Source organism: Drosophila novamexicana, unplaced genomic scaffold, assembly GCF_003285875.2.
Source record: "Drosophila novamexicana strain 15010-1031.04,08,12 unplaced genomic scaffold, DnovRS2.1 tig00000193-arrow-pilon, whole genome shotgun sequence".
Lineage (NCBI taxonomy): Eukaryota > Metazoa > Arthropoda > Insecta > Diptera > Drosophilidae > Drosophila > Drosophila novamexicana.
In genome coordinates, this window is record NW_020824787.1 from 2,254,257 (window position 1) to 2,267,144 (window position 12,888).

A 12,888-nucleotide genomic window follows, 5' to 3' on the forward strand; every position below is an offset into this window, starting at 1 on the left:
AAGAAAACATTTTCATGAAGGGAAACGTATAAATATATAAAATGCATAAAAAGCAGCCATAAAAATCTTACTTATTTTACTGTTAATTACTCTTAAATATAAAAAATGTAGTTTATTCTAATATTGCACTCCCAGCAAAGTTGGGAATATTATTTTAGTTGTTGCTCTCTTTTGCTGCCCATTTATAATTTAGCAAACCAACTTTTTAAGCCAACAATTTAATTATATTTTCTATCTATTTCTCTTTTTTTGCAGTCCTGTTAACAACGTTGAGCGGCTGCTGTCTGGTCCTGGCCGATGAGTCTATCGACACCCGCGAGAACGCGGATCTCGTGTTGAAGTGTCGCTTCACCGAGAAATATGAGGCAAACGATTTCTCATTCTTTTGGACGCGTTCGATATCGAATCCGGCGCAATTTGACAACGTAGCCATTGGTGAAGTGCAGTTGAGTTCCGGCTATAGGTGAGTAAAACCCGCTCTGACAACCACACACACACCTTCATCCACTCACACACGCTCATAAAACGATGATGTGCGTTGAGCCCGTAGTTAATGCAGCAATGAAAATCTGTGGAAATTGCTGTGCCAGTTCCTTTTCCTGTTGCTGTTTGCAGTTATCCTGTTATGTCAGCCCTTGCCATTTGTTAAGTTAATTAAATGTCGCACACACATACACAAACACGCATATATATATATATAATTACATATATGTAATGCGATTTATGCATGTGACTCTCTGTCGGGGAACTTAATTAAAATCAAGTTCTTGGCTATTTAAACGGGTCGCAACAGCGGCTCGGCTGGCCAGCCAACAGTTCTGGCCATATCCTTAATCCTTAATGTCAATGCCGACGCGTGTTAAACATTTGCACAGTTATGAGGTACACACACTCATCCACACACACTCGCACGTCCACACAGACTCACACATCCACTCACTCACATGTGTCTGTTTATGTTTCATTTTCATTACCCGCGCGCCTGCTCGTCCGCTCGTTCGCGCCATTTTGCAATTGTATTTTTATTTGCTTCGTGCCTCGACTTCCGCTTCCGGCTCTCGTTGCGCACTCGGCCTGTTTTTAATGTATCGCTTGGTTTGACTCGTTTTCTGTTTTTCTCCTGCTTCCGCTGTTGCCGCTTCTTTTGCCTTCTTTATGTGGCAACGCATAAATTTTAAGTGCCCAGTCGAGGCCACAAAATGCATCGCGTTTGCCTGCCAAATAAAATGCCCAACAGCAGGCAGCGCTGTCGGACATTTTGCCAGCTGTATATGTGTGCGAGTGTGTGTGTGTGTGTGTACACTCGCACAATAAAAGCAAATCAACAAAACAGCAAATAGAAATCCAAAACATAAAAAAAACGCAAGCAATGCTAACGTAGCACTCGCTGGGTCGAGGCCCAGTTCCCAGGCAAATTGTAAAATACATTTTTACTGCAATTTGTGCCGAAAGCTAACAAGCAGCACCAGCAACAATAGCAACAATAAGAACAACCAAACATAATACAAGCCGCGTCCTAACCAAGGCATTCCCCATATACCTCTATATTCCGGCAATTGTATCTGTATCTGTTAAATGAATCTGTATCCGTATCCTTATCTGTGTATCTGTCGCTGCAAAAGTGAAATTACTGCAAATTTCGCAGCTAGCCAAAAAGGCCGCTGCGATTTCTGGGTTCAACGAAACCCCAAAATGGCATAACAAAATAAAGACCCACAGGCAGCGCAGAGAAACTGGAGAGCAGAGCATAGCAGCTCAGGGAGCCTGAAGCTAATATATCGTTAAACATTTCATTTAACGAGCCAGACAGAGACACAAATTTTTGGCCGACCATTTCGGAATGCAACTCATGCTGCCAATTGGTGATTCTCAGCAAATCGCAACAAATCTCCATTAAAACGCCAACAATTTGCTTAAAACTTCAATCATTTTAAGTAAATCAAGTGTGGGTGGCACTATAAAATAGAATGCAAATATAAATATACCAATGCTATATATATGTATTTATTTGTTTCTGGTATAGAGAAGTTCAGTCTGATCTTAATTTCAGGAGTTTTCAATTTATGGAACTGCCAGTAAAAATCTCTTAAAGAACATCTATGCCACGCGAAAAATTCTTTATATAGGCAAAGTTTTTTATTTATATTTCTTTAATACACTTGCCTCTCTGACTTTTCTCAGTTTCCTCATCTTGGAACCTATACGATAAATTTTTGAGCAAGAATTTCGAAATGTTTAAAATAAGAACATCCTTTAAAAACTAATGTGAATCATGTGCTAGATCTAGTTCGGGTGTGCCTTTGCTCTTTTATAGATCTATTATACCTAGCAACAATATTTTTTTGATCTCAAATCGATTTTTCAATTAAAGATGGTTTAAATGTCTGGAACATCTTTTGGAAATAGTTAAAAGTAAGAACTAGCTCTGAAATATATATGATATTTTCGCTGTATTAGAACTATTGCCAGTTTCTCGAAATGCAGTCGTTTCCACTTGCTGGAACATCCTTTTTGGTGCACAATCCAAAATGTAGACAACACACACATTGAAATTGAGTTGAAAGCTGAAACCAAAACATGTACCGGAATGTCCCATTGCCGAATAATTGGCTGCGGCAATGGCCGCTTAACGTTTAGCTCCAAACGGATAGACGGCCAAAAAAGCAAAAGAGATGGGGAATATATATATATATATATATATATAGATGAAGAGAATCTGCATTGGAATCTGCTAAACGAATTCGAATTCCAAGCACAACGAACCGAATTGCAGACAGAGAACGCCTCCGGCAATGGCACACTAGAAAATTGCAGCAACAGCTCGCCGCCTGCCGTGGGCCAGGAGAATGGGGCGGTTATTTCGAAAAAAAAAAAAAAATGAAAATAATAATACAGGGGCTATACTACAAATCCCGCAGGAGCTTTTGGCGCTCAAGGACGTGCGACACGCGCGCCTTTTTTAAATGCTTTAAGCAAACGCTTGCTGCATTCTACGAAGGATTCGCGTTTTTCCCCAAGAGGCAGGCGATGAGTGGAGAACTGCGCTTTGCCAGCAATTTTTATAATTTGCACCATTTTTTTTCCTTTTACTTTATATGTATCCTGTTGGCCCGTTGTTCTGTCCCCAAGCTCAGGCTGCAAATGAGCAGCTATGGCGGCCGCTGGAGACGCCGCGGCAAATAGAAAAATAATAATACAAAAAAAAAGTTGAAAAAATAGATTCAACTAGACGAAGGACACATGGGCTAGAGCCTGCAGAGAATTAAGTCAATTTGCCTGGCTACAATAATTTTTTCCCTTTATTATTTTTTTTTGTGGGTCAACATTGTTATTTGAGTTTATTTTTGTCTTGCGTTTTCTCTATTTAGAGGTTTTTTCCATAGTTTAATTCCTTATATTTTTTTTCGGTCAGTTTTTTGGCCGCGCTCTGCTGTGGTTTCACTGTACGGTAAACGCGTTCGTCTAACAAATTAAATTCTTTTTCCGCTGACGCGTGTTTTTGCGGCTTGCAGCAATTAGCGTGGGACGCAGTACGAGTAGGGTGGAGTGCGGAGCGGCTGCTGTGTTGCTGAGTGAATTGTCAATTAAAGCCATAAAATGCGTCTAGACGCCAAATGAGATGTGTCGAGCTGCTATCAAGTGTCCTCAATGTCCAGTCACGCCTTGGCACTTGGCAAACACCACTTCGCTGCCTTTGAGCTGTGCTTGTCAAATGAAGTTCATAGTTCGCCAAGGCGAAAGGGGGCTCCGGAGGGGTCAGCTTGCTGTTTGCCAATTTAATAAACTGCTGCGTAGTCGCTGCCTCGCAGCCATCGATCCATTGACCAGCCAAGTGGACGGTGGCAGCTCCTCAGCTGCGTATCAATTTTCAGTAGTTGTCCAGGACAACCAACAAAATAATCAGCGTGCTGGGGAGTAAATTGTGAAAAATTGCCAAAAAATAATAAAATAAAATAATAAACGAATATAAAATTGAAGAGCAGTTCGAAGTAAAAGCCATAAACTAGCCGAAGACTAAATACACTAGCAGAAGGACATGTTTCACAATTTATTTGAATAAAATCGAATTTAAACACATATACATACATATAAAGTACAGAGGAAAGGGAATAATTAAAATATTTATAAACCTCAAAAATAAAGAAGAAACTATATAAGAAAAGTTAAACAAAATTATATGAAAATAGTAAATATATAGGAGCCGTTACAAATACAAAATAATCTGGTATTTGTCAGGTAGAATTCTCCTCTTACGACGCCCAATGAATATTTAATATAAATACATGTTAAACATTTTCATTGTTAACTTTGCTTAAACTAAATTCACATCTGAAAATTTTCCCAAACTCAGTTTCTTGTCATCCACTCCGGTACATATTCCATACACCTAACATTCGTATGCGTCCCAATGGTGTTTGATGCATCATAATACCCCAAGCTGTTAAACTGAAATGGATTTCTTAAGAATAAATACATTTGGCAACTACAACAAATTGAGGCAGCCAAAAATTGAGACAACTTTTGGGAAATTTGATTGATTTTCTCTTGATTATCCGGCAATGGGGGAATTTGTTTTTCCCAAGCATTTAGCAAATATAGAAATTCAATTAAGAATAAGAAAAGTTGCAAAATTTACAATTAAAATGGGGACTTAAATTTCTGCCTTGGCAGTTAAATTGGCAACAGAAAGGAAACACTTCAAGCCCAACGACAACAGCAGCAACAACAGCAACAACAGTAACAACTGCAGAAATGTTGACATTTTGTTTACCAATCGGTTGCTAACGTCTGGCAACCCTCCGCAGTTGCCAAACCTTCCAATTTTTCAGCGTTGTCATCGTTATCGTCCATCGAAGTCATCGTCTAGGAAAATATGCAAACATTTATTGAACGTTGATTTTATTTATGTTGCTGTCACACGCCCCGCCTTATGCCTCTTGCCCCTGCCATTGGCAGCCCCAGGTTAAATATTAACATTTGCTATTTATTTATATTGCGAATCGTTTAAAGTTGAACCACCTGCGGGCCCGCACGGCAGCAGTCGGCAGCAGTCAGGACCCGCAGCAGGACATCAACAAAAAACTCAATATTAGCACAATTAGTGTTGGGGCTTCTAAAGGGGGGCCGACACGGGCGAGGTGTGTGCGCCCAGTAAAGTAAATAACATAAATTTAATTTTCAAATGGAATTGCGTTTGATACCCGGAAAAAATACTTATTAAATTTGTGTGTATATAAATATTTTTAATTAATTAATTTTCTGTACCAATTGCAGACTCGACTTTCAACCGGAGCGCGGCATTTATGATCTGCAGATCAAGAATGTCTCCTATAATCGGGACAATGGACGCTTCGAGTGCCGCATCAAGGCCAAAGGCACCGGTGCCGATGTGCATCAGGAATTTCATAATCTCACCGTCCTAACGCCCCCACATCCGCCCGTCATCTCGCCCGGCAGCATTGCCGTTGCCACCGAGGACAAACCCATGGAACTGACCTGCAGCAGCATTGGCGGTTCACCGGATCCCACCATAACGTAAGTCTCGGGGACTATCTACATAAGCTATATAGGCTTATATATAACTGCCTGGGCCAACTGCTGAATCTATATTTCTCTGCTTCTTTCACCCGTTCAGCTGGTACCGCGAGGGTTCGAACTCGCCGCTGCCCGCCACGGTGCTGCGCGGTGGCACCAAGGATCAACCCACCAATGCCACGCTCTCGATAACACCACGTCGCGAAGACGATGGCGCCAAGTACAAGTGTGTGGTGCGCAATCGCGCCATGAACGAGGGCAAACGCCTGGAGGCCACAACCACATTGAATGTTAACTGTGAGTACCGATTTAATTCTATCTGCTCATATCTATCTCTCATATCCAACTTCTAAATGGGGTTTAATCAGCGGCAGACCAAACTTGTGAATAATAAATGTTGTAGGCTGGGAATGTAATAATATTTGACAATATAAAAAACTTGAGTAGCCTTAATAATAATTTTTACCACATCATAAATCAGTTCATAGAAGTTCAAGAAATTCGTGCACCATGATATTTTACAAGATTCTATTTGCTAAGACTTAAAACCTAAAGCATGGGATATGTTGAGTCTGAAGGAAGGTTAAAACGTACTTTAAGGCAACTAGATATGTCGAGCATGAAGTAGAGTAACGCATGATATTAAAAAGCTTGAAGCTTTAGTCAATCTAATTTTCATTTTCATTAGCAGAACTTCAAAGCTTTACGAAATGAATTACATTTGTTGTAATTCCTACCCCTTTTTTTCTCAGACTTTGCGCCAGCCTATTCTCATTTTCTCTGATTAAAAACTATGATCTGTTATGCTGACAAATGCCTTTGACATTATTTCAACTAACTTGAACTCGGCTTGCAGTTGCATCTAAATATAGCAAATGCAGCTAATTGTTAAGTTGCAAACTGCCGCCCCGGTAAACCCTGCCCCCGCAGTCGGCCCTGCCTTTGCTGCGCTTTTCATTATAGTATTGCAGTTTGTCTTTTGAGTGGAAGTGGCAGCTGCCTATATGTTGGCTGGGGGCGTGTCACATCAGTTGACCTCTGTGGCCAACGTTGGGGAACGTCTAATTAGCATTGCTCGGCGATTACAATGGGCAACAACTAAATAAATAGATGCATAATGAAGTGACCACCAGACATGACCACTGACATTGCAGCCATGCCCTGTCCCGCCCCGCCCCGCCTTGCCCCTCACTTAGCGACCCACCCACCACAACTCCCACTGACTACTCATTTGTTATGGCTGCAACGAGCTACTCGACAAATGCTGACACATTTGTTAAAACGTTGTTAAAACTGCCGGAGAACAGCAGCAGCCGCAGCCATTTAGATGAGTCCCTAAACAACAAAAACAACAACAACACGGGCTAATGTATACACATTTAGATATGTTGTATATGTAATCAAATGTATATGTACACTAAGAGAAAAACTCTATTCTAAGGGCTAGTATGAACGGGTTGGAATTCAGACTCTTATTGCCTTAAATTGGAGGCACATTTCGTTTTTGAATGCTGTTAAATTATTTCGAAAGAAAGAATAGAAAAACGTCTTGTTTAGATATATAAATTCTTAAAACAAGAATTAAAATGCTTGAATTGAATCGTGAATTGAATCGTGAAAGCAAGTAAAACATATCGAGCTTCAAAAAGTTTTCGAAGTTGAAATGGAGTGAAGGCTCGTGTTCAGCTTTAATATACATTTTCTTGTTTTTTTTTCGAAGAGTCAAAACATTTTATTATTATTATAAATAAGTAATTAATTCTTTTTTAAGAAGTTCATTCTTAGCTTGATAAATTTCTACTCTGTTGTGTATATCGTTTGTACTTAATTCGAGTAAAATGTGCCTGATTTTCTGTTTTTCTCCAAGTGTAAAAATTGTTGAAAAGCCAACATAAATAAACCGAAGCTGACGTTGTTGACCTGCTGACTGCGAACACAAGTAATTAGAATAGAAATTTATGTGTGGCCAACAAAGTTATCGTTGTTGTTGTTGTATAAAGCGGCAGCTAAACGTTGCATTAGCCGGCACACTACGCCCATGACGCTATTAGAGCTAATCAAAAGCCAAATAAACGCCAGAAACCTAAAATACTGCCACGACAATCGCAGCCAGCAGCAGCAGCAACGAGGACAACACATCTGAGGTCAACCATCAAATGTGTAATTAATTCAAATACAAAACCACAAGAACATCGCACATGGTAATTAGCCAGTTAGCCAGGTTTAAAGCTACCCCCCAATGTGCCACTGTTAGTGCGTGGGGTGGTGCCTCTGTCCTTCTCTCACTTCCTCTCCGTCTCAGTCTGTGCGCTAATTGCATTTGCATGCATTTTGGGCCTGAGCCGGAGAGCGGAACGAAGCATTGATTAACCATTCAGGCACTGCGACCTGAGTTAAAACTCAATTCGTTTCGAGAAAGTGTACAGGGGGGAAGAGCTATTTGAGGGTTACCGAAGCCTATATGTCAGACGTGGGAAATGATTCTTTACTTGGCCTGTTCATAAAACATAATTTACAGCAATCTGTTACTCTGGGATCTATATGATATGATATGATTCAAAGTTGTTCAGATTTGGCATATATATTTAGAGCATGCCAAAATAATTGGTTATTGTTGCCTTTATTTAATCCTATCCTCGATAACAAACACATTTCTCTGTAACAAACAACTCGCATGGTTTGTCTATGTAATCTCTTTTGTACAGTTTGTAGCACTGGTTATAGGAACTTTTCAATACTTGTTCAACTTGCATTTTGGTCACGTCACCCGTTTGTTAACAGCCCAAGTTTTAATGTCTCTCTTTTTTATGGCTGCGCTCGTTTTATAAACCAATTAATATCTTAAAACAAGTTGTAGTTGTAGAACTTTAAGTGGGTTTATGCATAGCTAAAACGCCGACTCGCAATCTTCAACGGCCAGCTCCCACGTGTCGTATGCGCAATGCCATATAAAAAACAACAATGGCAACAACAATAACTACAACAACAGGCAACTGTCTGACCTGTCGCATAAATGTCGCTAATTAGCTGCCGTTACGTGCATAACTCTTTTTGAGAACTGGACCACGCCCACACTGACTGTTGCCAGCCATATGTCGCCCCCTTACTTACACCGCACACGCCCGCACTCTGATTGAGCTAATTGAAGCATATGAGTGTTGCATGAGTATATGTGAATAAATACATGAACATATTCAATGGGCGCATTTTAAAATGATGCGACTGCGGTTTAATTAAAACACAAACGCCCAACCACATGCCACGCCCACCAATGCCCGACAGCTAATTTGCATTTATAAGCCGCATTATATTTTATATTGGTTGTTGTTGTTGTTATTTGTTATGTTTAGATTGTTGAACACAATGTTTAATTAGAAATATTTTGCAATAAGCGCCAACCGCAAAGTAAACGCAACGATTTGTAATTCTAATGTTTATTAATTGGCATTTAAGGGTGTTTTGTTCTACTGCGGAGCAGCGAGACTGCGGGGGGTCATAGGTCGATTGGCCTATATAAATTCAACTGCCTATAGCCAAAAAAGAAAAATACTCAAGGCTGAAACCGTTTCCCAAAAAGATGCTGACAAAGGCAAACCGCAGAGGTGCCACAAGTAATTACAGCAAACAGAGGCGTGGCAGAGGCGGTGAAAGAAGAGGGGAGGTGGGGTGGGGCAATGTCCAACTAATGTCCGATATGTGGGCTATGATTTTCCACTTGCGGTCAACTGCCACCTAAGGTTAAGGGACGTGCAGCGTAATGCGTTTTTAAGCAAGCCTCGGAAAGCTGATCAAAAGCAAAAGTCCTTGCCCACAGGCAGGATGTCTAGCATTTGCGGTTTCTGTGTGCTGCGGGCCAAAAGCAACACACACGCACACAGCCTGCGGCTGCTCCTGTTCAACTCATCCAGGAGCATCCTTTCGTAGCTAGCCTCTGCCGTTGTGTTTGCTAAGTCAACAGAAGTTTCAGCATTTGCCTAGCAAATTAAATCAAAAACAATTTAATTGCTAGTTTCAACAGGAAATGTTTTTCGATTTTCCAATTTACCTATTTTGCCATTTTACCTTATTTTGCTTCGTTTAACAGTGCCCATTTTCTGATTTACGTTCGACAGTAAAAATTCACTTAGGCCTGCTTCAATTGACACGTACAAATTAGTCAGCTTCCCGAGACTTTACCTACATCAACTCTGGCAACAGCGCCTGCCCCCTCTTTACACAGTCTGGCAACGCGCCTTTCACCAACTTCTTGTCTAATCGCCTGCAATAAGTCAAATTGCCCAAATTGCGGGCAATAAATTGCAGGCGTCCGTGGCAAATCTTAAGTAGTCGCTGCTAATAACCACAAAATGACAAAATGTCGCGAAAAGTTAAAACTTTAAAGGGTATTAAGTGTGGGTATATGCGTATCCGTTGGTGTGTTTGTCGAATGTTTTAAATGGAGCAACAATTTGAATAGGTTTGTACTTATTTAAGTTTTTTACCTGCCGAATGCCTTTTTTATTTTCATCCAATTTAGAGTTTGGCACAGCGAATATTCACATTTTATTGGCTTCGCCTGGGCGCATAAATTGTCGCAAAAATTATATTTTAGAAGTCTTAAACCGATGTTAAAAAGTTATTACTGAAATATTCGGTGCATGCATTAGTTTGTAATAGACTATTGTGGTTAAGATATGTTTTTGAAGAAAAATGAAGAAATTTATAGTCAGATAGTAGCACAAACAGAAGATAAGAATCGACTATCGATAAGAAAAGATATATCATTACAATATATTAAATTGGCTAGACTGTGATAGACTACAAAAGCCAGGGCCAGGGCTGTCCAGCCATCTCTTTTTCTAGTTCTGCATGAGTGGCATACAAATTTGTGATTTCTCTTTTCTGCGGCATTCGTAAACGCCGCACGCGCTGCTTGGCTCTAATAGCATTGACTTTATTATTATATTTTCTTTCACAAATTAAGCTTGATTTGCATCGCTTAGAGCTCAGCTAGGTGCTCAAAAGTATATCTTCAATCAGACTAAATCTGCAATTGCCAGCAGGCCAATCCCTGGTCCACAGACTGCTTCAAACCACGTTTATTTCGATTTAGCCTCGAGTGGAAGGAAAAAATACATTAACTGGGTTCAGAGTTTAGGGTGTTTACGTGCCTGCCCGCTGGCATTAGAATTTACCCAGTGCGCATTTGCTCCAGGCTTAAGCTGTGAAACGCTAATTTATTGTCCTGCTCTCGCGCATGCTGCTGATGAGCCTAATCGGATCTCACCTGGGCGCACCTTAACCCACCATCAAGCGCTGCAAAGCGGGCGAGCAACAGACAGCTGCTGGCGAGGATTGGGCCAGCCGTAGAGGAAGAGGGTTGCCTGCATGACTTTAGATTTGATTCTAAGCCGACAACCCTGCCACTGAATGTTGTTGTTGTTGCTGTCAAATGTTTTTTGTATTTTTTTTTTTTTTGGCGAGGATTTGAAGGTATTTAAAGTCGCGCGGAGCTTAGCAAAAATTTTACAGTCAGACACATGGGAAAATATTGACAATACGTTCGAGTCCGCTCCCGGAGGACATGTTTTGTGTCCTGGCGCCTATCATTTTCATAGTTTAATGTCAGGCAATTAACTTTTGTCTGGCCTGCCTCAAAAGAGCCCAAAAGCATTTACAGTGGGATAAGAGGGAAGACCAGAAACCAGCGGAAGAGTGAGAGAGAGAGAGGGGGGGGGGGGGGGGGGGGGGGGGGCTAGGAGAAATGTCGAACGCTCTGTTGACCCGCCGCGCAGCCCTCCGCTGCCAGTCAGCGATGAGATCATGCATAAAAAGGCAGCCCGGGCACGTTCCGGATAGAGATGGAAATGGAACTGAAGCTGTAGAGCGGGAGATGGAAATGTAAATGTAAATGTTGCCCGCTTCGGTTGGTTGAAACGACCTTGCGCCATGTTTGAACCTTAACACCAGGCTGAGCAGCGCGGCGTGAGCGAGAGCGGATGGGAGGGGGCTAAGAAGACTGGCCAACTAGGCAAATAGGCACAGCATGTTGTGGAAAATCAACGAAGCAAATGCCAATACACATGTGCCAATAGACAGGGTGACAGCGAGTTAGGGGCGAGATGGTGGAGGCCCAGAGTGGCTGGCGATGTCCTTTGGCATTAGGGATTCCAGGGCTTAACATGGCGTAAACACAAAAGCCTCTAAAGGCATCAACTGCGGCATATAAAGTGGCATTACATAGAGTACAAGGAAAAAAAGAAGCAGCAGCAGCAGCAGAATAGAAGCACCAACTGGCAAATGGCAGCAGGAAGTGACTGGGACAGGACCTAGCCGCAAAAACAAAGCGCTGCTGCAGGATGACAAAAAGAACAAAAACGACAACAACAAAAAGTAAACAACCAACGGCAAAAATTGTCGAGTGTCCTCGTCGTCTGCCACGCATTAAATTGAAGATGATGATGATAATGCGACCAGATAAGAGCCAGCGACCAGATGGAGCAGCAGCAGCCGCAACTCCGCCGGAGTAGCCGGGTTCATAGGTAACAGGCAACTTAACGCCAATAATACGGCAAAATAGTCGGCAACAAGCCATGAAATGAGTCCGGGCGAGTGTGAGTGTGTGTGCGGGTGTGTATGCTGGTGTGTGTGGCAACTGAACAAGCCAACAAACTTATCCACACACACAGCAGCTAGACTCAGTCATTTGTGGCTTGGCAAAAATGAAACAATGAACGGAATACCCCTAACCCCAATGTCAATGCCCATCTAAGCATGACTGTCATCTCACTCAATGTGTTTGTATTTGTGTGTGTGTTTCTTGCTATTTACTTGACATTAAGCAAACCTCAAATAAAAAGGATAACGAGACACGCGAAGAACTAATAATGGACACTGGTACAAAAGGGAAAATGTTAAGACAAAAATCAACAGCTTTTAAAGGGTATTCACTGGGGCATACTAAATGTGAAAATTTAGCAATATTTTTTCTTCATCAATAGACAACAATCGATTAATCGATAATCTGTTCCATACCTAGACTCTTTTTTCTGATAAAGTTTTAAAAAATAAACATTGAGCTAACTATTTTGTGGCCCAAGTGTAATTGTGTGAATAAGAATCATCCATTTGAAGATTTGAGACTCCTTTATCTGCTGATAATCGCCAGAGAAACAGATAAGTGAAACAAGAACAAATGATCTACCTCTGTGTACTGGATACGCTTAAAGAAGTTTTGAATATTAGCAATAGCTTTTTCATTTAAAGGGGGCTACATATTTTAGCCGTGTATTTTTTCGTAGTCCGAAATATTGCTTTCCATCGTGACACGAACATTAAGAAGTGTAACGAGACATGCATGCAACACAAAATGGA

The 12,888-nt window shown here is 41.2% G+C and overlaps 1 protein-coding gene across 1 annotated transcript in view; it reads left to right on the forward strand.

Annotated features, from left to right (window-relative positions):
• Positions 1-12,888, forward strand: part of LOC115758354 (hemicentin-2) — a gene marked incomplete at its 5' end in the record, with an annotated part of 108,191 nt that overhangs the window by 56,929 nt on the left and 38,374 nt on the right. The window contains 3 exons of the mRNA XM_030698937.1: positions 256-463; positions 5,275-5,535; positions 5,636-5,832. Coding sequence (XP_030554797.1) covers positions 256-463; positions 5,275-5,535; positions 5,636-5,832 — 666 coding nt within the window. The remainder of the gene's footprint in view (positions 1-255; positions 464-5,274; positions 5,536-5,635; positions 5,833-12,888) is intronic.